Raw genomic sequence first — 27,083 nt, forward strand, 5'->3', positions numbered from 1 at the left:
TTACGGGCATGAAAAGTACAAAAATAACCCATAATCAGGTTCATTTATATATGCATGCATCATATTTTAAAGCTAGGTGCTTTTCCTAGTGGAGAGATGTAGATAGCGGTTTCAACAAACAGATTTACGAAATCATGAGTGTGTTTAGTCACAATTTTGGGAGGTACCTGGAGCTCTTTTCCCAGAGAACAGAACATGGGGATTGCAGACATCATTTTATATTGCATATTATGTAATCAGGGCACGAAGGAAATACTGAGGTCCACCCTGTATCTCTGCATCCTTGAATGCTCACAGCCTCCTTTGGTTGATCATTCTATATCCCTCGCTTCTAAGATCAAGACTTCTGCATGACTTGTCCATTCTTTTATTGGATACAAGATGAACTGACATACTAAGTGATAAATGGAAACTTGAGGAAAGCCTTCATTTTGGGAAAAGATGTGAAGTGTACCAAACTGTATATAGAAACCAGTGTCCCTCCCTCCAGAACTCCTCTTAATTTGTTGACTTTAGGTGTAGTAGGTGCTTAATACATTTTGTGTTTGTGTATTTAATGAATACATGAATGAATAAAACAAATGACTAAATCTGAGATTTAGAAAAACTCTTTTCTATATCTTGATTTATATGGATTCTGGACTTTTCTCACATTCTTCTTTTTCTCTTCCTCCTTCTGGTTTTCCTCCTTCTCTTCCTTTTACTTCTTCTTGAATAAAAAAATAGAAGATAACAAAGGATCGTGAACTAATACTATGACTCAGTCTTGTAGAATGTCAGAATTACTACTGATATGGTTTGGCTGTGTTCCCACGCAAATCTCATCTTGAATTATAGTTCCCATAATCCCAACGTGTTGTGGGAGGGAGCCAGTGGGAGGTAATTGGCTCATGGGAGCAGTTACCTCCATGTTGTTCTCATGATAGTGAGTGAGTTCTCATGATATCTGATGGTTTTATGAGGGGGTTTTCCTCTTTTGCTCGGCACTTCTCCTTCCTGCTGCCACGTGAAGAAGGATGTGTTTGCTTTCCAGGCCTCCACAGCCATGCTGAACTGTGAGTCAGTTAAACCTCTTTTGTTCATAAATTACCCAGTCTTAGGTGTGTCTTTACTCACAGAATGGAAAGGACTAATACAACTACTAAATGTTATTATCTTTGAATGCCCAACATATTGCCAGTAATTTGGAAAACTAAACTAAAGAAATTGAGCAAGACGTCTCCCTTCTGTCCTTACACATGCCTCCAACACCCTGCAATGCTATGTCTTTCCAAGAGCTTAAGAGAGGCTGATTATATTTGAATAGTAAGGTTACATTTATTTCATGTCTCATTGTGAATACTAGTTCCAACTTTTAGTCATAACCAATTATTAGAGAAGAGTCAGAGTTTTAATAGCATTATTATGTATGCTTTGTGTTTTAGTGCACTTCCCAGGAGGTTGGTGATATCACCACCAGCATCACCATTTGCATCATTATTATCTGTATTAGTCCATCCTCACATTGCTATAAAGAAATACCTGAGAATGAGTGATTTATAAAGAAAAGAGTTTTTAATTGGCTCACAGTTCTGCAGGATGTATAGGAAGCATAGCAGCATCTGCTTCTGGGGAGCCCTCAGGAAGCTTCCAATCATGGCAAATAGGGGAGGAGGAGTCTCACATGACAGGAGCAGGAACAGGAGAGACACAGGGAAGATGCCACACACTTTAAACAACCAGATCTCATAAGAACTCACTCACTATCACGAGAACAGGACCAAGGGAATGGTACTAAAACATTCATGAGAAATTGTCCCCATGATCCAATCACCTCCCACCAGGCCCCATCTCCAACACTGGAGATTACAACTGAACATGAGATTTGAGTGGGGACACATCCACACCATATCACCGTCTTCACTGCCATAGTGTTACTCTTATCGAATTCATTGCAATTTCCCTTCTGATAAGTCTTTGATGGCCGCAGAGGTTCTCTTCTGCTGTGTTGCATAAGCTCTGGTCTTGAATATCTCTCTCTTTGGATTAATCTGAGGAGTAGGGCTACAAGTTGGGAAGCATGGCAGCCATCTAATCATGAAAATTCTAGGTGAGTTTCACTGGCCTCTACTGGGGTTACCTTTTCTATGTGGTTTGGAACTGCAGAACCATTAATGTGCATGCGTGTGTGTACGTGTGTGTGTGTATATATATATATGGATATACATATATCCAGCTCCTATGACATTGGCTCCTAACCATTCTGTACACCTCTGCTTTGCCCTGATCGCATGAAAATATGCTGAGAAGCTCATACATATTTCCACTTTAATTGTAAATCTGAATTGATAAATGATTTAAGGTCCAGTGTCTCAGTGTACTCTCTTAGTAAACAAACAGGCCTAATTCATCTCACAGAAATAAACTTTGCATTGTCATTGCATAGCTACTAGGTAGTTCCAGGCCTGATTTGCACTGAGGGGAATTGAATGATGTAACCTGTGCGGTGCAGCCTGTGAGAGCAATTTGGGTGGTTTTTATGCCATTGGTTTTATGCTCAGGATGAAAGCTCATGGAGAAATATAGAATGCTATTATTATCTTCATGCTGACAGCTCCCTCTGGGCACCTACAGGTTTATTGCTGGTTGGAGGATCAAGTTTAAAGGGAGAGAACTTCGTGGTTGGTGATAACTATGCCTTTTGTGTTTCTTTATTATAGGAACAGGGGAAAATTGGAGTTGTCTTCAACATTGGCACAGTTGACATCTCCATCAAAGAGGAGAGAACCCCTGTAAATGACGGCAAATACCATGTGGTACGCTTCACCAGGAACGGCGGCAACGCCACCCTGCAGGTGGACAACTGGCCAGTGAATGAACATTATCCTACAGGTACATGTTGTTCGCTCAATGGTCCTACTCTTTTTGACTCTCCCATTCTCACTTTTCAGTGGTGATTTTTCTCATGACTGTCACCAAATTCCAAAACACTGAGTGAAGTACACATTCATGATTTTTTTGTATGAGAAGATAAGTCATCTCTTTAGGACTTGATCCAGTATAGGGAGCTTCTGGAGACTTTACCAACTATGCACTGGAAACTTTTTGTCAACCTTTGACTGATACAGCCTGACTGGCTCATACCAAAGACAATTACTGTAGATTTTGCAGGGCCTGTAGATGAGGAGCAGCGAAGGGAAGGATCATCTCTATCATGAGCTAGTGTCGATAATCATAAGATGCTCCATTTGAGACCCAGACTTTGTGGTGCCATTTAGTCAGGTGCGGTTGAAGGTGCAGATGCCAGAGAGAGACTCTAAAAGGACAATTACTGAACTTGAAGACACAGATCAAGTCATGGTAACAATGAGAGAAAAACTAAGGTGGAATTTTATTCATTTGGTGGACTTTGCTAGTTTTTATTTTCTCACTTACCCTAAGCCTGCCTGGATATTCAAAGGTTGGTCCTAGTAGTCATTTTAATAGCAAGCATGCTGGTGTGGCAGGAAAAGGGGTTAATCATCTGTTTAAATTTTACAGTCAAGAAACATTCAGCAACAAATTCCCAGAGCCAGATGGCTGAATCAAGGACAACGGGAGAAAAGGTTGCCTTCCTTAAAAGAGATCATTCAAATAATCCCTCAGCTTTCCCTCTTGCCTCTCACTTCTCCCAGGAAAAGTCCTGAGTGCTGATCGTAAAAGTGCCAGGAATGGAGGGGACAACCCTTCAGCAAAGGGCCATTGTTCCACAATTGCACTGTCATCTGATGGATGCAAGAGAATAGTGAGAATATTGCACTTCTCACTAATGTGGGCATGAAGTGATGTGCTACTCTCTATCCTACACACCAAACTCCTCACAATTTTCTCACCACTTTTCTCTAACTTGCTTTACAGTGAGGTGGGCACAATAACAGAGAAGCTTGAAGCACATTTTCACATGTCTAAGAGCCATTAGCTAATAATGGTTATGCTTGTGAGAAAGATACAAAGTGAATTTGCCTATTTGTAGGCCAAGACTTTGAATGGCTTGAAGGCTGTTGTATCTCCACACCTAACTCAGCATTAATTCTCTTTAAAAGCCTATCAGAAGTATCTGCGCTCTTGGGTTGTTCCCTAATTGCTAGAGTCCCGCTATATCTGTTTAAGAATTGTAAGAGCATCTGGAAACAGCATGCAAGACCCCCAAGGTATTGAGGCAAAAAGCTCCACCCACTATTGATTTGCCATCTCGGTTTCCATAAAACAGCCAGCTTAGCCATTGCTAGGGGTCTCAGAATTTCTTAGATTAAGGTACATAAATGCCCTTATTTGAGAGGTTATCTTTGAGTATTTGAAGAAAGCCAAAGCTATTAACAGCTTCTAGGAATTTTTATCATTCAAATTCACTACACGCTAATAGACTTAATTTTTAAATGCTTCTTGCTTAATCCCTGATGGATGGGGGAGAGGGTGAAAGGAATAAAAGCAGTCCAATACCTTAAAAGCTGTTCATAGGCTCATAGAAAAAATCATATGTGTTATCATTGGCCTTGCTAGTGTTGCTGAAGGGTTTGTTGTATTTCTATTAGGAATTTCAAAGATTTCTAAATTGATGTTAACCACTTGCCTTGAGCCAATATAGAATCTACAAGTTTGCTGCCAGCAATGAGAAGGCTCTTTAATGGTCATTTTAAAGTCACAGCTATGCAACAAAACCGGAGATTCTTGCTGTGCGCCCATCTTTTGGTGTCTTTAGTTCCAAATTATGGGTTGCTTCCTATATGTTTTCAAAACAGATTAAGCCTTTCTTTAATAGCATTGCTCCCTCCTGAAAATTATTATTATCATTGGAAACTGTTATTTAGTAACAATATGTGTTATTATTTCAGGACAGGGTACAGTATAGCATTTATAAGTATGGGCCTTGGAGTCAACTGGCTAGAGTTGGGATCTTGGTTTCATCACCTGTGAGTCTAAAGACCTTGAAATGTCCTAAGCATTGAAATATTTGGTGCCTCTCCCCACATGTAATTCAAAATACAGTAACACTGAACCATAAAATAAGTGTAAGAATTTCTAAGAGTTTTTATTTTTCTCCTCTGATGATTTCTGTAATGCTTTCAAAATATATTAGATTCTTTCTTCCCAAATTCTCATTTTGTACTTTCTCTGTTTTGTTTTTCTTTAAGAAGATGTTCATTCTTCTCCCTGAGCCTGTTTCCTAGTCTAGACAACCAGGGTAATGATAATACCTGGTTAATGTGAAGATTAAGTGAGTTGACCGCATGTATAATGCTGGGACAATTAAGTCAATCCTCAATAAATGTTAGCTGTGAGGATTACCAATCATTTGGCTAGCATTTTAAATTAGGACATATTTTTGAGTACAGATTTCTTCATTTTGAAGATGAAATACCCTATCAATTAGACAAGGTAGTATTTTTTATTCTCCATTTCAAATAAAAACAGAGACCCAAGGAGGTGCTATGCCCTTCCTAAGGTCACATAGCAAGTGAAGGAAGACCTAGGACAAGATTTTTCTGTTTCCAATTGGGCAGTTTTCACTATTGCTCCCCCAGAGAATTGGGGGATGTTCTGAAAAATGCATAGCTAGAAATGAGTATTTTTCTTCTTGTGTCATCTTAGATTTCTTTCTTTCTTTCAAGAAGTGTCATATCTCAAAGGTCACTTTCCAATGATCACACAAAAGTGGTTATTGTGAGGTGTTGAGTTCAAAATCCTCATTTAAAAGTTTTATTGGCACCAGTGACCCCAAGCTGTCCTCCTTACAACAATGGCAATGTGCTCCCATGAAGCAGCTGAAAGAATAGTGAGTATTTAAAGGAGCTATCCCCTTACCTTGCTGCCTCAATTAAAAAGTTGTTGTGTGATATACTAGATTGAGGTTTATGTTCCACTCTGCCAAGACTGCCTAGGAGCGGTTCACTTTTTGAGCCTTGGATACCTTATTTTCTCTCCTGTCTGCTTCCCTGTGCTATTAAAAGGATCAATTTAACTATTAATAATTTAAAGTATCATGAGAAAAATCTGGCAATGTTTATTTTAAATCATAAGATCAAAATTCCCCGTGTCTGGGCCATCAAACAAAGCCATCAACCTGGCAAGGCAGTCTTGACACAGTTTCTACAAAAATGTGTCCTTTTGTTTTCTAAAGTCATTCTATTTTATCGATAACAGTAGGTTTAGAAATCATCAAGGGTTTAGTCTCACTACTCATTTATTACTAATGTTTAAACAGTGAAGACATATAGAGTAGCTGCTATAGAAGATTTACGTTAAGTTATCTCACTCGGAGACCATGCTCTCGGGGAATTGTTCCTGCCTACAAGGTCTGAATGAGTCAGCTGTGCACCGGGATGAATGGGTCATCTCCACAGTCTTCTCATGGGCATTTATGGGGCTCTACTGAAACATCCCACCGTGAAATATTTAGAACCCAGCTGGGCACAGGGCATGTAGCACTGGCTCTTTCTTTGTGAATCAGGGAAGAAACAGAATGAAAATAGTTCTATAGCAATCGGAATCTTATATCACTAAATTCTGGGAGATAGAACTGAAAAGCAACTTCTTTCTTTGAACCTGAAAATAGAAAAGCTAAGAAACAGGAGAGGGAAATAAAAGAAGAATCAATCAGCCCAGAGCTATCATCCAGGCACTGACAAATGTTCCTTATAAAGTCTCTGATTGTTGTCCCTATACAATGCGGTGGTAGGAACAAGGGAGGGGAGGTGAAAGGTGACCTGAGTATGAGGAATTAATTTTAGCCACAGCTCTAGGCCCCCTGGAAGGCTGAGCTGACTGGGTTTGTTCCATATCTTCTCTCTGCTATGAGTGGGTGGCCGGTGGTACTGTCACTGCTGTAAGAACCCTGAGCATGGTCCAGTAAAGGCTTTTCCGGTCCTATCTAGGCTTCCTGGGACATGCAGACTGATACACAGCTTCAATCTTTGCATGCCAGGGGGTGCTGAGGAGAGCAGGGCATACCAACTCAGTTCAAGTGCTCTTCACAGAATTCCTCTTCTTCAGTCTTTAAAATGCACACGGATGACCTACATTTAAATCCTATTTGACCACCCAACTTAGAACATGAAAGAGGTAAAAGTAGCTCCCTTTCAAGGATGCTACATTAGAAAACTCTCTTTATATTTGAGTTTGTCAAATTCCACAGAAACTTGTCTTTATAGGAGTTGGAAGAGAAAACATTGCTATAGTACTTACTGATGATCAAAATACCTTCATATACGTTATTACATTTGAGCCTCACTCCGTCCTGTGAAGGACAGGGTTTGGCATTATTACTCCTGCCATACCCATTTTAAGGTTACGTTATCAAGGCTCTGAAAGGCTAAATAACTTTCCCAGTGTCACACAGCTTAAGGAGCAGAGCCAACACTTTTCTATCCTGATCCTCAGACTGCACAACCTCAAACTTTCTGCTCACATTCCTATTTCTCAGAGCCACGATTTTATTAATAATGACAGTATTTCTTTTTGTAAAAACATATTCTCAAATGGAAATCTCTGCCTGGAGTAGTCTAGTTAGTAAGGTTTTTCAACCTATTGACATTTGGGGCTGGACACATCTTTGCTGTTGGTGTGTAAGGAAGGGGGCGGGGTACTGTTTTGCACATTGTAGGATGTTTAGCAGCATCCACGACTTTTACCCCCGGATGCCACTCTCATGTTTCCACAAGTGCCAAATACCCTCTGGTCAGCAAAATCACCCCCATATAAGAGTTGCTGACTTAGAGAAAGTTTCCAACATATTTTGTTGTAAATGCTCATCATGTTTTTGTAATTTAGACAGTATACATCGGTATAAGATTTTTTTTTTTTTGTCCACATCTCCTCCTAAATTATTGAGACTTTAAAGGATTAAAAACAAGTCTATGTACTTGACATGATGCTGAAATTTCTCAGGCCTTGGGTTTTCATTAATTCCTAGCCAGGAGGTTTACTTTCCTTTTCTTTGTGTCTTTGCCTGCGAACATTTGAGGCCTTGCCAGATTTGAAGCATGCATTAAAACAAGCCTCATCTACCTGCTCATTCATCCGTTCCGGACTAGCGTTGCTTTCAGTTCAACAGGGGGAAAAACAGAGAGAGCAGAGTCCTGCAGAGGGAATAAGAAGTATAAATACAATCAAGAAGGAAAGCCATATTTGAACAAGGTTTCAGGACTACAGAGATATAAGGGCAACCAGAGAAAGCCTCACTTAATGAATGTGTTTGAACATTGTGAGGAACATTTTAAAGCCATCTTATAAAGAAGGTGCTCCAACATTCAGTCACAAAATGTATCAATTAATCACTCAAACTAGTGTATGTTGAATATTCGCACTGCTAACTAGTCATCCTTTCCAATTTGTCAGAAATGAATTAGGATTCACATGTTTGTGAGTTTCTATTTCCAAGGGAATTATTTCCACATTATGCAGTTTGTCTTCGGTTAACAAAAATGTTTTAAAAGAATGTTTTCAATAGGCACTTATATATACATATTTATGTAAAGCAATGGTCTGCAACCTGGCTGAAATTGAGAACCCCCTGAGAAGTTTAATAAATTGCCAGTGCTCGGGCACTGGTCTCAGGGCATCTAATTTAACTGATCTGGGGTGTGGTCCATGGATCAGCAGCATCAGCTTCCCCTGGGAGCTTGTTAAAAATGCAGACTCTCAGGCGCCACCCCGTACCTGCAAAATCAGATCCCCCAGTGCTATGGGTACATTGTAAATTGAGAAACACTGGCCCAGGCATTTTTTTGTTTGTTTTTTGTTTTTTTTAAAAAAAAGCTCCTAAGGTGATTCTCTGTGTAGCTAAGTTTGACATTCACTGATATGTAGAAGCTAAAAAATGTGTCTTTTTTTTTCTTCTTTCAGACTGACTACCGGTACTGTTCAATGTGGTAGCCGCCAACCATATGTTGCTATTGAGCAGTGTGGCTGGTATGATGGAGATTCTGAAATTTTTGTTTTATTATGTACTTATGTCCTAGGCACTGAAGGCTTTAAATACATTTCTCATTCAATCCTCGCTCCAGCACTATGAGGCTATAGGTTAGAGGCTAGTATTAGCCAGTGCAGGACTACAATATGCCATCTTTTATTTCCTTTTATGTGTTTTCTACCATGTAAACGATGGGCATTTACCTTCATGTACCTTCTGAACTCATCTAATGAGTTTTGATATTATACAATCACAGGGACAATAACTCCACCCTATCCAAGCAGCTGTTGGAGAGGCATTAAAGGGTGATGATTAAGTATAAGGGTTTTGGAGTCAGACTTTCTGGGTGTAACCAAGGGCCCCTGGCCCTGTCACTTGCCAGCTTGCCCACAACCTTGAGAAGGTTCCCACTGTCGAGAAGTTTCTCTATGCTTTGATCTCCATGATCATATATATGCATTTTCTCGCATTAAAACCAAGTGAATGCTCAGATTGACACTACTATAGGACACTTCACAAAAAAAGAAAGTACTGGCTAGAGGTATGTTTCCTAAACACACATGGCAAACTACCCTTTCTTAAGCTATATTTGTATGCTCTGACAGCATGGCTATGGTGCAAATCTATCAGCAAACTTGACCCTAAGAAGCCAGTTACATGACCTATAAAATGGGGATCGTGTTCATTGTTCTGTCTTAGAAAGTGGAAAGTTCTTTGAGTACCTTAAAGCATTGCATGAATAATAATTGTACCTGCAGGTGTATTGTCTGGATTATCTACCACCCGTATACATTTTAGGACCATTTTTTATCTTGAAAGACTTTCTACAATGAAGTTTACTTATGAAAGGTGAGAATAGGGGACTAAGAGATTTTTCCATCTTGCTTTCTCAGCCTTCATGGAGAATTCCGCAATAGTAGAAACGGTTCCAAAGTGAGGGGCATGTGCACTGAATAAACACTTTCTCCCAGAGGTGTAGGAAGTGGCAGATGGTGCCATTCACCGTCTTTCAGCCAAACTCACCCAGGTGGTGGTGGCTGCCATTTGCCGAACATTTATGACATACTCCCCAGTTCGTGGGCAGCATCCTACTTAGTCTTGAAACCACCCATTAGGACAGCGTTGGTCTTATTCCCATTTTTTTAGATTAGGAACAGTCTATGGGAGTGTAGCTTAGTTTGGGAAATGCTGGTATTCAACCCAGAACCATCTGACTTAAGAGACTTAATGTTTAATCACGCTCTGCTCCTTCCTTAGATTCTCGTAAACACCCTAGAACAGTTGCATATCCTAGAAATTCTGGGTTTAACTCAAATCTTGACAATTTAGAATTTTTCTCTCAAGTTAAATTATAGAATTCCCCCCTCAGGTTAAATCTCTAATTTCTGCCCAGTCTAGAAGTCAGCATTTCCTTGGGCATCTATACATATTTGGCTTTATCTATATCATCGGTGTGGCCTCTGGAAGCCTTGTCAGCCTCTTTCTTTTTGTGATCTTGTTTTACCTTCTAGTGCCATGTCTATGCAAAAAGAAAGAACTTTTAAATGAAGGTTTGTTTTGCCATTTAATAGTCTTGCTTGGGGAGTGAGAGAGTGGCAAGAAGGTGCTTAGTATTTTTTTAATTTAATTTTTGTTTTATCAAGGAAACTTCCTTTCTTCTCTGTGAATTCCCAGCCACAAGATAAACAGTCTTGTATCTTATAAGTTAAATACAATTACTGCTATCAAACCTAGAGCCTTTTTCTCTCTCCCATAAATGTCTCTAAGAAGCTGATAAGCATTTCAAGGCAAACTGGAGCTTGGACTAATGCTAAAATTAAACATAACCACCCAGAAGACAAAGAGACCAGATAGAAATATATAAAACATTTGAGGTCGCGGGAACACATGGACACAGGGCACATAGAAACTTGCCCCCAAAACATTAGGTTAATACATAGCTCAAGGTTATTTATAAAGGAATTAACATACACAAAGGAGCTTTTTATAATTATAAGGATTTACATCAGATAATAACAATTGTAGTAGCCAAAGATATTATTTATCTAGAATTCTCTTGTGAACAGGGCAATGCTTTTGGTCTACAGGGCTGTTGAGCAAAAGAATAATTTTGCTGCAACCCTCTGTAGGACTTTATAGGATACACATTTACATTTTCCCCATTTTTAGTAGACTATCTTGGGATTTAAAGAAGAAGTTGGAATTTTAAAAATTAGAAAGCACATCATATTTATTTAGCCATATGTTAAATGTTATAAATATTATAGTCTAGGGACTCAGTCAAATGAATAATTAAAAATTTGAGGGTCACTTCTAGGTACAATGTAACCAGGGATGTAAGATAAAGAATTTCTTGATTTCCAACCATAATGCATCTATTTTAATTAAATAATATCTTTCAAGATTAGAAATGCAGTGTAGTCACACTTTATGGGATTTTTTAAATTATACTTATTTGAAATAGTGTGACATAAATAAAAATACTAATAACATCTCCCTCTACGTGAGGCATCAGTAATAACATACATTCTTCTGAATTAAAACAATCATCAAATATTGCATAATTTCAAAGCTGGTTAGTGAATTACAAGTTTTGTTTTCCCTATTGTCTCATGGAAGCTCTAGTTTAAGTAGTTAATACAAATTCTGGCCTGCAGAAGTTGTCTTTAATTATGAAAACTTAGAATTATTATCCCAGCCATAAAATACAATTACCCTGTACTGTTTTTCCTCTGCCCCAGAGCTGCCTGAACACCAAGTATCCTACCACCCATGCAAGTGCATAGTTTTATTTATGGGAAAAGTTTCCAAGTTCCAGTCTCTTCAGTTTAAATTTTGCACAAGGTTGCAGAGTCTCTCTAGTTATTTAAAGTCTAAAAAGAACACCGAGCTTCTTTGAGAAAGGTGGTACATAAATATCCAATAATAATAATATATATTCACATACAGTATGTCATTTATACTTCTATAAAGCAGAGAAGGTAATGAAAGGTGCTCTATACTGTAAATCACTCAATCGATTGTAATCATATTGCAGCTCATCTCAAAGAGATAAAGACCTTCCACTCCTCTAAAATCCCTGTCAATATCCCAGCAGGCTGAAGAGAGGGGAAGGGGGGTCAGAGGAGGAAGGAGGGAATGAGTCAAGGACAAAGAGGCACTTTGAGTCTTCAGTTCATGGAGTTAACATGAATTTGATTGGATTCCCAGTGATATTTACAGTTTTCTCCATAAGATGCATTTATTTTCCACATGGTACTTTCACAGCCTTTCAGTAAGTCCCTGATGCTCTGTGTTGGCCTTGATGGCATAGTTTACTAAGTGCCAATGGGAGATACATAGCACAGCATAAGAAGACTTAGGGACTAAGTTTTTAAGTAGCAAATGTCAATTCGACAGAACTTAAATGCTGAAGTGTATATCAAACAATAGAAGTTGATTGATCATGGGCTAGCAAAAAATTTATATTGCACTTTCAAACAGCAGAAACACTGTAGAAACCTTTTTACTAACTGCTGTTGCCTTTATTGTAATAGAAGTATTCCCCTATCCTCATCACCGGGGTAGCTCTGAGTGGAGCCATTTCTTTATGCATTTATTCATTCACCTTCATTCACTATTCAACAAATATTTGTTCCACATCTACTTTATATGTGAATTCATACTAGGTGATGGGTATATGGTGAAAAACGAAATGCAGCTCCTGACCTCAAGGATCCTCAAGTGTAGTTCAAGAGAAATACAAGTACACAAGGAAGACATTTTTATTGAGCAGTTATTAATCGCCAGGTAGGGTACTGAGTTCTTGTATCAAGTCTTTGCAGTAGCCCCAAGGGGTAGATATTACCGTTATCATTTCACAAATGAGAATCTGGAGCTTCTCCCAGGGTCAAGCTAGCACATGAATACCTGGAACTGAAGCCTGTATGTCTTAGAAGGCAAACCCAAAGCTCCCGTACGCTGCCCTATCTTGAACCTACAATTCCACAAAGTGAAAGAAGGTGCTACTATTGAGGTGAGATCCAAGTTCGGTAGCGGGTACACATAAATGCCTGATGGAGCCTGAAGACCAGACGGGCAAGCATGGAATACAATTTGGGATGTGACCTTGAATTATCTGGAACAATGCCAATAAGCTCTGCTCCCCTACCTAGTGTGAAAGATGACATGGCAACTTATACCTTTCACATTGAGGAAATTAATGATCATGGAATTCTTTCTTTTACTTAAATTTTTTTTTTACAGTTTTATTGAGGGATGATTGATAGGCAAAAAATCCTGCGCATACTTTGATGAGTTTAGACATGTGCATACACCTGTGATACCTTCAACACAGTCAAAATAAACACATTCATCATACCTTATTTTACTTAGTGTCATCTCCCCAGTGGTTCCAAGGTAGAAGTATTAATCTCCCTCGTTTACAGATGAGTAAACCAAGGTTCAGGGAGGTTGAGCACATTTGCTGTGGTCACTGTCCACCAAGAGTCAACTCTGAGATTCCACACAGATTTGTTTGCCCTCACAACCTAATACCCAGGTTGCCCACTCCACTTTTCCAATGTCTTCCAAGAGCACTCCAGTTTGCATCACCTACAGAGCTCAAATTCACATGGTTGACAGATATAAATTCACATGCAAATGTACTATTATTTCCTACATCCCAGTGCATGCAGAACACTGTAATCCCATTATTAAACATTTACTAGAAATGTGCTTCTGCCTGATGCACAATTGCCAGCCTCAATGTTTAATTAAACTAGATTTGTTTTCATTTTAATCACATTAGAGAAATGTGTTTTTCTCAGAGTTCGGTGGTGAAATCTTCATTCCAAATGCCTCCAAGTAACTGAAAACTGTATATCCCAGAGGAAGGGATGAGGGTATTACAACCTATCCTTGCATAAAATATTTTAGGGGAAAAATATTAATAACAGGTAAGACTGGGATACACTATTTGATTTTGAATCATCATAGCATCCTGGAAAGGGGTCCTATTATTATTATTACCATTTTAGAGATGAGGAAACGAAGTCTGAGTGGTTAAGTAACACACTCCAGTGTCGCACAGCTAGTAGGTGGCAGAACCAACATTTGGAAGTAGACAGGGAAACCCTGATATCTTTATTTAGATTAGGGATCACCAAACCTTTTCCCCCAAAGGCCAAATAACAAGTAGCATAGGCTTTAGAAACCAACCTATGTTATAAATGTAAATATATTTAGATATTAACTTCAATATTTTATTAATATATGATTTGCATGATCTTTGTTGCAGTTATTCCAGTCTGCTGTTATAATGCAAAATCTACTATAGACAATACATAAATGAATAGGCACAGCTGTATTCTAATAAAACTTGCTTTACAAAAACAAGCTGTGATGAACCACATATGCCCATTAGGTGTAGCTGGGGGACCCCTGATTTAAATCACGGATAGTTGGAAGCCTACAGTTTTTACTAATCCATCAGCTTTATTTTTTGAATTGTCTTATCTGTTTGGAATAAAGAGAGTAAGAGTATCTCTAAGTGGATGGGTTAAATCTCTAGAGAGACAGAGAATAGTACTACCGTGTAGGGTGACATAGACCTACTGGTGAGGTTAATTCAGGATAAAGAAATAAAGAGATACAATACGTAAGAAGGACAGGCACTCCATTTACCTATAGTTAAAAATGACAAACAACAAAACAGCTAAATACCATTTTTTTAATTCAACACCAAAGAAAGACACAGATTCCATTCTAGAGCAAGATTTGAAGATGACAGACAGAAAGCATTGTTTCTTTACTTCTGTTACTTCTACTTAATAAGCTGTGGTGATTTAAATACACCCCTGTCTCCTAAAAAAATAGTGCTTACTTTTCTTTTAAATTTGAGAATTTTGATTAGCCACCCTAGCCTATTTCTCATAGCCCTTATGCATAAAGGTGCCAGTTGATGCCTTGCATTGATCTTTTCTCCTACCCGCTCCCTGATATGTCTGTCTTCTAAGTCTTAGAGAGCATTCCCTTCATTATCTCAGCATCGGTTGTCCCTATCTTGCTGCTGAGAGCTTCCTGCTTGAGCTTCAGTTCCATTTTCAAGCCATTGATCTGATGTTCTGAGGATGGACTAGCCCACTTTAGAGGTGGCTCAGCCCACTTCATGCTATTGAGTTTTAGAGATTTTAGAATCAGATCCCCTATTTATTAAAGCAGCAAGACCAGGCTATCAGTTTTTATAGATGTGCATATGCCTAAAACCATGTAGTATTTAAAATAAATTTTGACCTACATCCTCCTATTCCCCACCACGCCTGGTACCCACTATTTTACTTTATCTTTCTATGTATTTCCTTCGCTTTTATTTTTTTCTTTTTGGATTCCACACGTAAGTGAGATTGTATAGTATTTTTTTTTCTGTGCAAAGTTATAAGGGATGAATAAGTCTAGAGATCTAATGTACAACATAAGGACTATATTTAATAATATTGTATTATTATATATTGATAATTTGCCAAGAGAGTAGATTTTAGATATTCATACGACAAAGAAGAAAGAAAGGAAAGGGAGAGAAACAATCACTGTATGAGATGATGGGCATGTTACTTTGCTTGACTACAGTCATTTCACTGTTTATATGTATATCAAGATTACATATATACCTTATATGTGTATATACCTTAAGTATATACTTTTTTTAAAAGCCAAACTAAAGCACACTGGGTTTTTATTTACAAAATAGGGACCCCCTTCACAGTTTGCTGACCTCAATTTTGACTCCAATTAAGTTATCAAAGTTCTAACTACCAGAATAGAAAGCATATACTGCCAGATTTGGCCCTATAGTGCAAGAAAAGTGGTCACAGTTTTCTTAATCCTCTTTTAAAAAGGAAAGAAACATAGTAGGTAATCAGTAAATATTAAACTGTACAACTGAGATTTTTGGAGCTTTCTGACTTCAATGACTGCATATACACAACAAAAATATAAGTTGTTATACAGCATTCTTGACAAGCATTAACTATAAATACTTTTATAACAAAAGAAAAATATCATTTACTACAAAACTTTTAAGCTTTTACTTTAGAAATGTTTCTTTATTGAAACAAATATGATTTTATTGAAATATTTTTTATATTAGTACGATGACTCTTTATTGGTCTCAAAGGGTGGATTGCCAAGTATAATTAAACAAAATGATAAATAGGAGGAAGATTTCAGTATCCTTGACAGAAAAATACATATAAATCTAATATAGATATATATGTAAAAAGTAAATCTAAAATCTTAGCCAAGGTTTAGAAATCTTATTACTTCATTTTTATACCTTTATAAAACTGTTGCGAGGTGCTGTTTCAAATAAAATAAAAATTTATGTAAGTAAAATACAAGCTAAAATAGAACTGAAATGTCTTTAGGTTTACAAAATGAATAGCTGGATTAGTTTACTGAATTTTTTTCTGTGGTATGGGTGGCACTGGATCTCTAGAATTGGTAAAAATAAAGGCAATATATTGTTCTCAGGGAGCAATTGAGCTCTCCTAGAGGAGGCAAACCAAGTGAAATCTAATAGTTTTGCTTCATTTTGTGACTTTCCCCCGCTATGACCTCAGAATTTTGAGCTACAAGTAGGTCTATAAAGGGAATTTTGGAATACTCTTAATAGATCTGTTCTTGAAATAAGTCAGCTAAACTGAGTGAGGTGCTTTGCCAACACATTAACTGAAAGTCCTGACCAACCCTGATCCCAGACCTTCACAGACAATTCTCTTGTTTTATTTCCATTTCCAGTAGTTGTATGTAATTCTTCTAAGAGACTTGTTCCAAGCCAACCTTCCTAGTGGTCTTGTTGAAATGAGATAGTGGTTGTAGGTATCATTGATGAACACATAGGCCAAAACATTATTGAACTATTCAGAAAGTAAATCTAGCTTATTCTGTGGCTGCATAATTATATAACTGTAGCTTTCTGTCAGGTTACAGTGGCTTTAATTTTCTGATCAAATAAAACAATCAGTATAATTGTACTTTGTTCCTCCCTCTTCTGGCTTCTATTCTTTGATTTGTGCCACTCAGCACTCTCATTCTTCCAACCTCCCCCTACTCCACTGGCCCCTGCAGCTACTTAGAATAGCTAGCTGTTGATTAAAGGGACCAAGAGTTTGAGCAGTTACTGTATACTTTCAAACCTCACTGCCATTTGGAAGTGAAGTCCCAACTGACATAGCCAAACTGTAAGGACAAAAGCAACTCTAATACCTGCTTTCCTTTGTTTATAGCAACTGCTCAAATTCTCCTCTAGAAGTATTCATTAAGCATCCTTCTCTATAAATCTCTGTGGTAGAAACTGAATAATAGGAGTTGAACCATTATTCAATCAGACCAAGTTTAAACCCAGGTTAAGGAAAGAGGAAATCTACACATGTCTTTGCTGCTCACTGTGTTTAGTATATATCCTCTATAATTCACAATCAAAAGTAAATCTTTGGACAGCATTCTTGTTTGGGTTAGAAGAAAAATTTCAATCCTTGTTCAGAAGTCTAAGCACTTGTGAGGATTCCAATATGATTTTTAAAGGCCACCATCCCTGATAGTCAGAAATAAAAACATTAAACCAAGAAGACTGCAGGCTTTCTTCTCACCTGTCCATCTCTTGTCCTAATTACACCTTATACTTACTAATGTTGTAAGTGCTTTTTGACAAGACAGCAATGGTACATCAATAGATACTGCATGAACTTGAGTAGGCAAATCAAGTCACTCAGAGGCCTTCTTTTAATCTCTTGGATCATTATCGCAAAGATAAAAGCAGGTTTCTGAAGGAGTGAAATTCAAAGGAACCTAGTAATTATAATGGTGAAAATACCAGGTCACCTGGTCCATTTCCCTGCTTGGTTCAGATATTTCTAACAATATGTACTAGTTTAATTTTATTCATCTAATTTAAAATGAGAGACTTTATCTTTCTTCCACCAAGATAATAGATCTGATTTCTCCTCTTTGGCTTAAAAAATTTTTTTTCATTCACATCTTTTATTATTAGGGTTGTCAGTTGAAATTATTTTGAATAATTTCTTTAAATCATGGATTTTTTTCTTACATCTCATATCTAGGAGCTATTTCTTGTTGCAAGGTGCAAGGTTCTATGGCACATACAAAAGCATGCTTTCATTTGGGATATTTATAAAATCTCTCTATACACACACACCCATCAATGGGCAAATATAAAAAGTATTGCCTTTGTGCTAGCATGTAGTTAATATTCAATGAATATCTTTAAACGTAAAATCACCTATAATCTTTAGACATGTTCCTCAGATAGCCAAGATTTAATATTATATATAAAGTCATACGAAATAGCTTAAAGAAGGAAGAGGCACTGTTATTTTATGTATATGTCTCAAATGTTGTAAAGATTATAAGAACCTTTCTGAACATCGAAAACTTCAAAGCTAATAGTTTAATAGTTTGTTGGATACCTGCCATCTTTTGAGGTGGCCAATAGTTGTCAACTTTTTGAGTATTCTTGAGCACTTAAGGTATGTCAATGTTTGGTTTCATTGTGTGTTAAGGAGGGAATTATGGAAGTAGAATGGAGTAAAAAGCTTAAAAAAGAAAAAGCACTGCTTCTAAGGTGATTCTAATTTCATAGGAAAAAAATACTTTAAGGACTAATATTCAATACAGAGTAGCGGAATCTGGGTGCCAGATAAATATTTAACATTTGTGGATAATTTTACATAATCATTGGCCACTTTCTTAAAAGTGTTTTTTTAAAGCCCTAATTTTAAAAAATGCTATTCTGGCCATCACATTTACAATGTGAATAATATTTGAGTCATGACGTAACTATAAGTTACTTCTAATGATTGATTGTCACTTGAGTTGTAAATCACAGCATTTAGCAATGCTAGTTGTCCTTACTTTTGTTAACCCCTTAGTCCCTGGATCTTGATCATTTTGGGGTCTTTGCTCTAGATTCTAGCTGCCATTCACATGCTAAAGAAATGCCCCTTAAATAGCAGCTATAACATCCTAGGGAAATGATTTCTAAACTCTTCTCAATGAGTTTAAAAAGGCTGCTTTTTGCTAATCCACAAACTTTAACAGGGGCTGAAGAGGCAGTGCCTGCTTTTTAAAAGCCAAGGTTGCAGGCTTGGCGCAGTGGCTCACACCTACAGATGCATGCCTATAGTCGCAGCTATTTGGGCGGCTGAGGCAAGAGAAGGCGGGAAAATTGCTTGAGCCCAGGAGGTGAAGGTTGCAGGGAGCTAAGATCCTGCCATTGTACTCTAGCCTGGGCGATGAGAGTGAAACCCTGTCTCAAAACAAAACAGAACAACAGATAAAAAGGTAAAACCAAGGTTGCAAGGTAGGACTGTTTGTGTGTGTGTGTGTCTAGTTTTGCTCTTTAATGAGAGTTTTGGTTTGTTTCTATTGTTGTGTGTTAGTAGGGAATGTGGTGGAGGAGTGCCTTTCTAGTCTAAGTATAGGTAAGTGTATTCATGACCAGTATTCAAAGGGTATTCATACCCTGCAGGGACATAAATGGTTTTGTTTTGGAATGTTAGGGTTAAGAAGGAAAGTGATGGCCCTGTTTGCTCAGAAAAAAAGAAGGTAATCCTTCAGTGCTCTCTGTGAAATCATGTATGGAATGAAAAATTCATTGACGGGGTGAGAGGTCTCAGTGCCAGCAAGTCTTACTAGTAAATTCAGAATTCAGCCTGCTGTTCCTAGAGATCTTCCTCTCCACTCCTCATCCAAAGAGTGATAGAAGGAGGTCAGATAAGTAGCCCCTTGTCCCTTTAGGGAGGTACTTAACTCTACTCATTATCGTCTTGGAGTCAATCCCCACCTCATTCCCTGCTCTTCCCCTAGTCTGTGTCTAGAATCAAGGATCAGAGAAGCATCAACACACACATCAACCTTTCTCCAATTTTCCTTCCCTTTCCCAACTCCCTCAGCCTTACCCTCTCCTCTCAGGAACTGCATTATTGCATCTCTTCTTTTGGATTTGGTAATTCTTTCCTTAGAAAGAGGAACAGGGCTAAGGATAGGCAACAGGGGCCCAGCTGTCCATGTCTCCATCCTTGGACCCCTAAGACTTTTGCCACACAAACTCCTTTGAATCTGGAGACTGCAATGGAGCTGCTTCCCTCCTCCTGCTGAGCCTTCATGGAAACCCTCATAGGAGATAGTGTTTCCTTTACCCACTCTCAGACCCCTGTTCTTCCTGTATCTCCTGAATTCCTGGCTATATCATTTAGGTTCGCTGCACTGCAAACCACTCCAAAATTTCCGTGGCTCATATGAGTGTTTTTTTCTCTTCTGGGTTGGCCTGGATGGAGCTAGATGATCTTGATGGCCTCATGTACCCCTCTGGGGTCTCAGTTCAGATAGCTGAGTAGGTTCACATGGCTGGGTTTCTTTTCTCATGGAAGTTCACATGGCAATCTCAGGTGTAGGCAGCAGGCAAGGGCAAGCATTCATACACAGATGGCTCTTCAAGCCTCTGCTTATATCACATTTGCTAGTGCCCATATGCCCAAGCAAGTCTCACGGCCCACCCAGAACCCCAAGGGTGAAAAGATAGATTCAAACTGTTATGAGAGGAGTAAGAGTCTCACTGCCAAGAGACAGATTTTGAAATGGGATTGTAGCTATTTTTTTTTTTTTTTCCAATTTAACACACTGGAAAAGAAGAAAGGCTCTGGTTCTACTAATCATATTTCCCTCGTAAATTTTCTCCTTCCAACCCTGATTCAGGTCTCAAGCTGTGGTTGGAAATCAGTGACTTTCACTAAGGGATTGTCCTTTCTTTTCTTTAGGACATGGCTTTTTGAAATTAATCTTGATTCTTTCTGCCATATCCCAAGCCTTACATTTTTTTTCCTTTTTTCTCTATGTCTGATCATTTTGCTTTAAGTCAAATTGATTTTTTTTTTAAATTAAATGCCCATTAAGAAAATTATCCACATTCACGTTCCCTTGGATGCTTTCAAATATTTTATTTTCCTTTGCTTTTGGCATTTACGATCTATCAGTGTTATTTGTAAAATGTCTTATATTTGTATAGGGTATGTTCTCCCTTTCCTCTTTTCTTCTTTTCTTTTTAAACTAAGATAGATATGTTATAAAACAGCCCCCATGCTGATCCATACTTTTCTCTAGACATTTCTGTGAGCTTAGTACTTTGTTGTTTATCATTATCCTTTGTTTGTAGCCAGATTTGAGGCCATGTTGCAGTTCTCACAAACAAATCAATTTGAATTAATTTGCCAAGTAGAATTAACGAGGCATTGTATGAATTCAAGACATACTACAACTACTGCATCCCCTGAGGTTATTTCTTCTCTGGGAAAATTTTGATTCTTGTACCACATTTTAATAGTGTATATCTGACCTTTGAATCTTGCACTAAATGATACATGGCTGCCAGCTGGTTTAATTTTTGAGAAGCCTTAAAAATTCTATGCAGCCAAACAAATAGGAGTGTAGACAATTCTTTAATTATTAACTTTACGGGGAGAAAAAGTTGTTTTCAAGATCGATACTCTCTGATGCTTGCTTGTTGCTAGGAGCTCTTTTTCTAATGATGTTCTAAGCAGAGGTTTGAGAAACATCAAAATAGAGAATATATATTTCTTAGATGGTCTTTGAGGTCTCCACAACCTAAAAATGATGGGCTCCTTCTCTCAAATTATAAGCTATAAATCCCAGCAAACTCTACTCCCAGAAACTGTTTTTATTTAATTAATTATAAAATAGGAAAGCATTTACTCTAAAGAGGGACCATGGTGATTACCTGAAATTCCTTCACTCCCTAAATGGACATCTACATCTGTCACTAATATATTATTTAGCAAAAAGAATTTCCTTCAGACTATAATGACCAATGCAAACAAAATAAATAAGAAAATCCAGTCCCCTCCCACCCCTCACACGGTGAGGAAATGGTAATAGAGTTCTTCAAAGAAACTCTAATTTCTGGGTCTTAGATGAATGACATTAGAAGTGCTTAAGGAACTTGAATTCTAAGCCCCTTTAATGTTCGGTCAGAAATAATTAACAGGAGCCAGTCAGAATAGAAAACTAGTCTGGGAAAAGTGTCCTAAATTTTACACTGTATAATAGGATGGATCTCTTAAACTCGGGACTGATATATAAAACTTCTCCAGTGTTTCATTTGACCAAAAATTGGTACACATTTAGCTAGATTTAAAAAAGAATATGGTGATGGCTGAGAACTAACCTGGGCTCATTAAAAAACAAACAAACAAAAACTCACGCATGCTAGTGTAACTTTCTCTTGGATAGCAATAGCAAATTGGCAGGTGAGGAGGATATTATAAATACCGTGCACAGTGTATCTTCATTTCCCTAAAGCAGTATACTGTAATGTACAGAGAACTATGAAGGGATCTTAAAGAGACCTGCCTGTGTTCCATCATTTGAAGCTTTCTGGTTACACTGTAAAGTCTGAGGTAAACTAAAATAATAAAAGTAAAATTTATTATCTCACAGTTTCTATAGGTCAGAATTTGATAGCAGCTTAGTTGAGTGATTCTGGCTTAAGGTGTCTGATGAGTTGCAGTTGGTATGAACTACAGCTGCAGTCATCTCAGTGTTATCTAGACCTGGGAGATCTGATTACCTGGAAATCTTTCACTCACATGGATGTTGACTGGAAGCATCAGTTACTCTCTGGCTCAGTTCCTTGCCTTATGTATGTTTCCATAGAACTTCTTAAGTGTCTTCATGACGTGAGTCTAGCTTGCTCGAAATGAGTGGTCCGAGAGAGAGCACCTTTTATGACTCAGTCTCTAAGTCCACACACTGTTCCTTCTACCGTGTTTTACTCTGTAGAATCAAGTCACTAAGTCCAGCCCACAATCAAGGTTGAAGAATCAAACCTCACCTCTTACACAGAGGAGTTTCAAAGTATTTTTAGATATTTTATAGCTCCATCATAATCTTCCTATTCAGGGGCTAGAATGAATGCACCAAAAATATGCTTATTAAATTTGCAGATAACACAAAGCTGAGAGAGGTATCTCCTACCAGAAACAAAAAATCCTAGAGTTAAACATTTTCTTACCATGTTTGGATGCTGTTATGAAACAAAAAGAATACATTTAATGAGATATAAATACCTGTTGGACGTTCATAAAGTATGTTGTATGAATGCAACATGGAACAATTTCTTTGGGAAGCCATTCAACTAGAAACTGGCTTGAGTTTTAGTTAGAAACAAGCCTAATATGTGGTCCTGTTATGATGTGGTTGTTGAAGCAACGGTTGCAAATCAGTATACTAGTCAGGCCTCCTGTGGGTGGTGACTAGAACAGTGATTGTTACTTTTAGATATTTTGGGAATAATAAATTCATTCTTAGGCAAGGGGGTTCAAGGATGGTCTAAAATGTCTACAATTTTATAAACACTGGCAATTCTATAGGATGTATACAGAAGGATTACTATGTCATAAGTTTCTTGAGCATCGGAGATATTAATAATAGCATGACTTTCCTGTTGACGGGATGACAATGTTCCTCTGTTGTGCAGTGGAATTGTCCTCCCAAACCTCCTCCCTGTCCTCTGAGCTGTGTGGGGACACCACATATGTATGTTTAAATGAACAGAATTTTAAAAAATCAAATATTCTGGCATTCTGGCTTCAAAAACCTTGCGTTTGATGTTCTCTACTTAGAAATAAATAACCAAACATGAGAGGAATGAGAGGAGATGGGGATGGGGAGTGGGAGGAAGAGGGTAGATAGAAATAAAAGGAAGAACAACATTACAGAGAAGCGGAGATGACACAGAGGGTGGACACGTGGGAAGGCCTGGATCACAGGGGAAAGAGTGAGCCCCAAAATAACACTGTGGCTTTTGCAGCAAGGAGGAAATAAGTGATAAGAGGAAAGGCACCTGGGGAAATCTTGAAGGGATCATATGTCAAACGGCTGAAGAGCAAACATTAAAGCTTTATTTTGAAAAGGATATTTGAAAATATTTGACACCAAAAATTCTGTAGGGAAGTAATTCTTGTGGAGTTTGCCTTCTTTTTAGTTTAACTCTTCTGAATCAGGTACTTGTTATAACAAATCATATATTGAGGGATTATTTTGTGCCACAGATTTGCAACATGCTTTACATACATTTCCTTTTAATTCTCACCGCAATCCCATGTTGCAATTATTATTATGATCCCCTTTTAAATATGAAGAAACTAAAACTTAAAATGCACTAAGACATGGCTAAAACTAAGCATGGTTACCAGAAAGGAACAAGACAAAATTCAGACATTGAAATCAACTACTGTAGCTTCAGTGCATATTTCAGAATAATTGTGGAAGGAAAAAAAAAGTGACATTTGAGGAAAGAAAGCAAATTTTACAGTCAGTTTATGTTTTGTTAATTTATAACATGGCCTTTTTGAGAGGGGCTCTTAAATAAAGAATTGGTGCCAGGTTAACCTGGCATACTGAAGAAAGTTTCATTTGAAGTTGCTTGAAAATATTCTCTTAAATTATAGGAATGAATAAAGAGGTTGCAGTTGCCTGGGTCTAGTTTTATTAACCTAACTGGGATTGAAAGTATCCTTGATAGAGGAGGAGAAATGAGCTTCAGGAAGTGAGTTACAAATGGTCTCAAAGTACTGAGAAAGGATAATGATTGGTGAAATATGTTGTAATTATTGCATCAAAGTAAATCATTTTAGTACATAATACCTCAGCAGAAATGGATTTTTGATTTGTTTAGGATATGAAAGAGAAGTCTAATATTAACATGTATGCACAAAACATGTATATTCAACCAGCAACAGACGGCAAGGAATAGGGGCATGAACATTCGGATAGCTGGACGTAATACACCAGGGTTACATCTCCGGCATGGTTCCATTCCCATTCCATAGCCTATAAGATATTTGGACATGATAGGCCAGGTGTGGTGGCTCATGCCTGTAATCCCAGCACTTTGAGAGGTCGAGGCGGGAGGATCACGAGGTCAGGAGTTGGAGACCAGCCTGGCCAACACAGTGAAACCCCATCTCTCCTAAAAATTAGCTGGGCATGATGGTGCATGCCCATAGTCCCAGCTACTCGGGAGGCTGAGGCTGCAGTGAGCCAAGATCACACCACTGCACTCCAGCCTGCCTGTCTCAGAGAAGAAAAAAAAAAAGATAGTTGGACATGATAACTAAATGTCTACAGGCTCATCAGAGAGAGGGCACAGGCAGAGGCTAGAGCTCAATGCAAATATCGAGACTGAAAAAGGTTTTGGAAGGCTCTCAAGGCAAGGATTTACCCTGACTCCCATCCCCCTGCTATTTAAGGCTCCTTACTGGGAGAAAGAACTTTCTTTTCTAAGCCTTAGGTGAGTGTTAGGGAAGGATCCTAAGAATTAAAACAAATCACAGGCTCTCTCAACTCCCAACCTCTTTTGATTCCCCACAAGCTAAGCCCTTGCCTGAGTTATTGCATTTAATTTGGATAAAACCATGCAATATAGATATTACCTTTTTTAAAACAAACAAAAAACAGATGAAGACACCAAGACTCATCTAGATTAAATAAATTGCCCAAGTTCACAAAACTGATAAATGTCTGGACTTGATTCAAAGTTTGTCTGACTCCATATCCAATATTCTTTTCACTCATGTTTGGGCCATCTTTGCTTAAACAGATCAACTAGCACAGCCTAGAGTTGGTAAACCCATACTACAACTTTAATTTAGGAAGGAAATGATACTGTCTGCTCGTATATATTTGCCATTATCAGAACATATCCAGAAGACATGTAGAGGTGAGCTTTATCAGCCAACTTGGTGTATGCCAGGGTGATTTGCACTTCTTTCCAGGGTCTCCCTGGCTCAAGGAGCCACTTAAAAAGCTCCCTTACTTAATAATGCCCTTGTGCTCTGGGTCTATTAATTTACTTCCCCCAAGCCGATCAATTTTCTGTTCCAAGACATTAATTTCTTTACCTTGGCACATTAAAGGATCAAGGCTCACAACATATAAATAGTTCTTTTTCCTTCTGCCCCAAAGGTGTGTAGTGAGGATTAATGAGATGATGCTTATAATTGCATTTTGAGCTCCTTGGTCAAAAGGCACTTTATAAATACAAGGTATTAGTTTTTTGCTGAGATCCATCTATCACTTACAAGTGGCCAAACATTCTAGATGGCCTTTGGGTGTGCAACACCTCCCTCTCTGACTCTGAGTTGGTCTGAGACAAGGCCAGAAATGTGGCTCAAGCCAAGTTCAGAGTTTCTGGAGTTCCCTTCCTTTAGTGTCATATACTTTCTCTGAAACTTAGAAAGTGTTCTTCGGGGGAAGAGACATGGCAATAACCTCTAAACTGCCCTAGTACTTGAGGGCAGCAGTACCACTACATTGATTTTCTTTTGCCTCTGGCTTTAATACGTAGCATTTATTCTTTGACTGTTCATTAGACCCACAGTCTGATTTTTTAGTGTCAACAAAGCAATAAAGAAAATTTGTTCCTCCTTCATTTCAGGGCTCAAGACAAAATTCAAAAATACCTTTGCCATTCATTTTGCACAGACGAATGTTGTTAGGATATTCCTATTAGCATGTCCACGTGCTTGACAACATTTCAGGTGGTATTAATGGTCTACCTGCAAGAAAGTGCTTTCTGCCAGCCTGGTGCAAATTGGCAGAACCTTTAAGCCACTCTTTCTCAGCTTAGCAGCAGTATATCATCATTACCTGTGGCTGGACCAAGAAATCACATTTGTCAATGCCTGAATTGCTCTTTTACTTTCAGTGGTTTTAGAAATCCACTTTGTCTTGGAAATGGGCTTAGCTGAGTATGTTAGAAGATACAGAAACACATAAAGTGATAGATAAGAGATTTAAGGGAATATTAAGGATGTTACATTTTCTATGGTCAGTTGATCTTTGGAAGATGACTTTTGTGGGACCAAATAGAATATGGTCATCTTTCGAATGAAGGACTGGTAAGTGGGACCAAATAGAATATGGTCATCTTTCGAATGAAGGACTGATAAGGTAGTGAGACAAGGGAAGCACACCGTGGAACTAATGAGCTTCCTTCTGATCATTAGAAAAGAGTTGAGTCATATTAATAATGATAGTTTAACTATGCTGTACTCCCTATTATTCTATACTAAGTCCTATGGTA

At 38.1% G+C, this 27,083-nt stretch overlaps 1 protein-coding gene across 41 annotated transcripts in view; it reads left to right on the forward strand.

Moving 5' to 3' along the window:
* Nucleotides 1-27,083, forward strand: part of NRXN3 (neurexin 3) — a 1,705,132-nt gene that overhangs the window by 1,501,944 nt on the left and 176,105 nt on the right. For all 41 annotated transcript variants that reach the window (XR_010130801.1, XR_010130802.1, XR_010130803.1 and 38 more), the window contains one exon: nucleotides 2,700-2,871. Coding sequence is in view for 38 of the 41 variants with exons in the window: in XM_055361100.2 (XP_055217075.1) it covers nucleotides 2,700-2,871 (172 nt within the window). In the remaining 3 variants the exon portion in view is untranslated. The remainder of the gene's footprint in view (nucleotides 1-2,699; nucleotides 2,872-27,083) is intronic.

This window comes from Gorilla gorilla, chromosome 15 (genome assembly GCF_029281585.2).
Source record: "Gorilla gorilla gorilla isolate KB3781 chromosome 15, NHGRI_mGorGor1-v2.1_pri, whole genome shotgun sequence".
NCBI classification, from domain to species: Eukaryota; Metazoa; Chordata; class Mammalia; order Primates; family Hominidae; genus Gorilla; species Gorilla gorilla.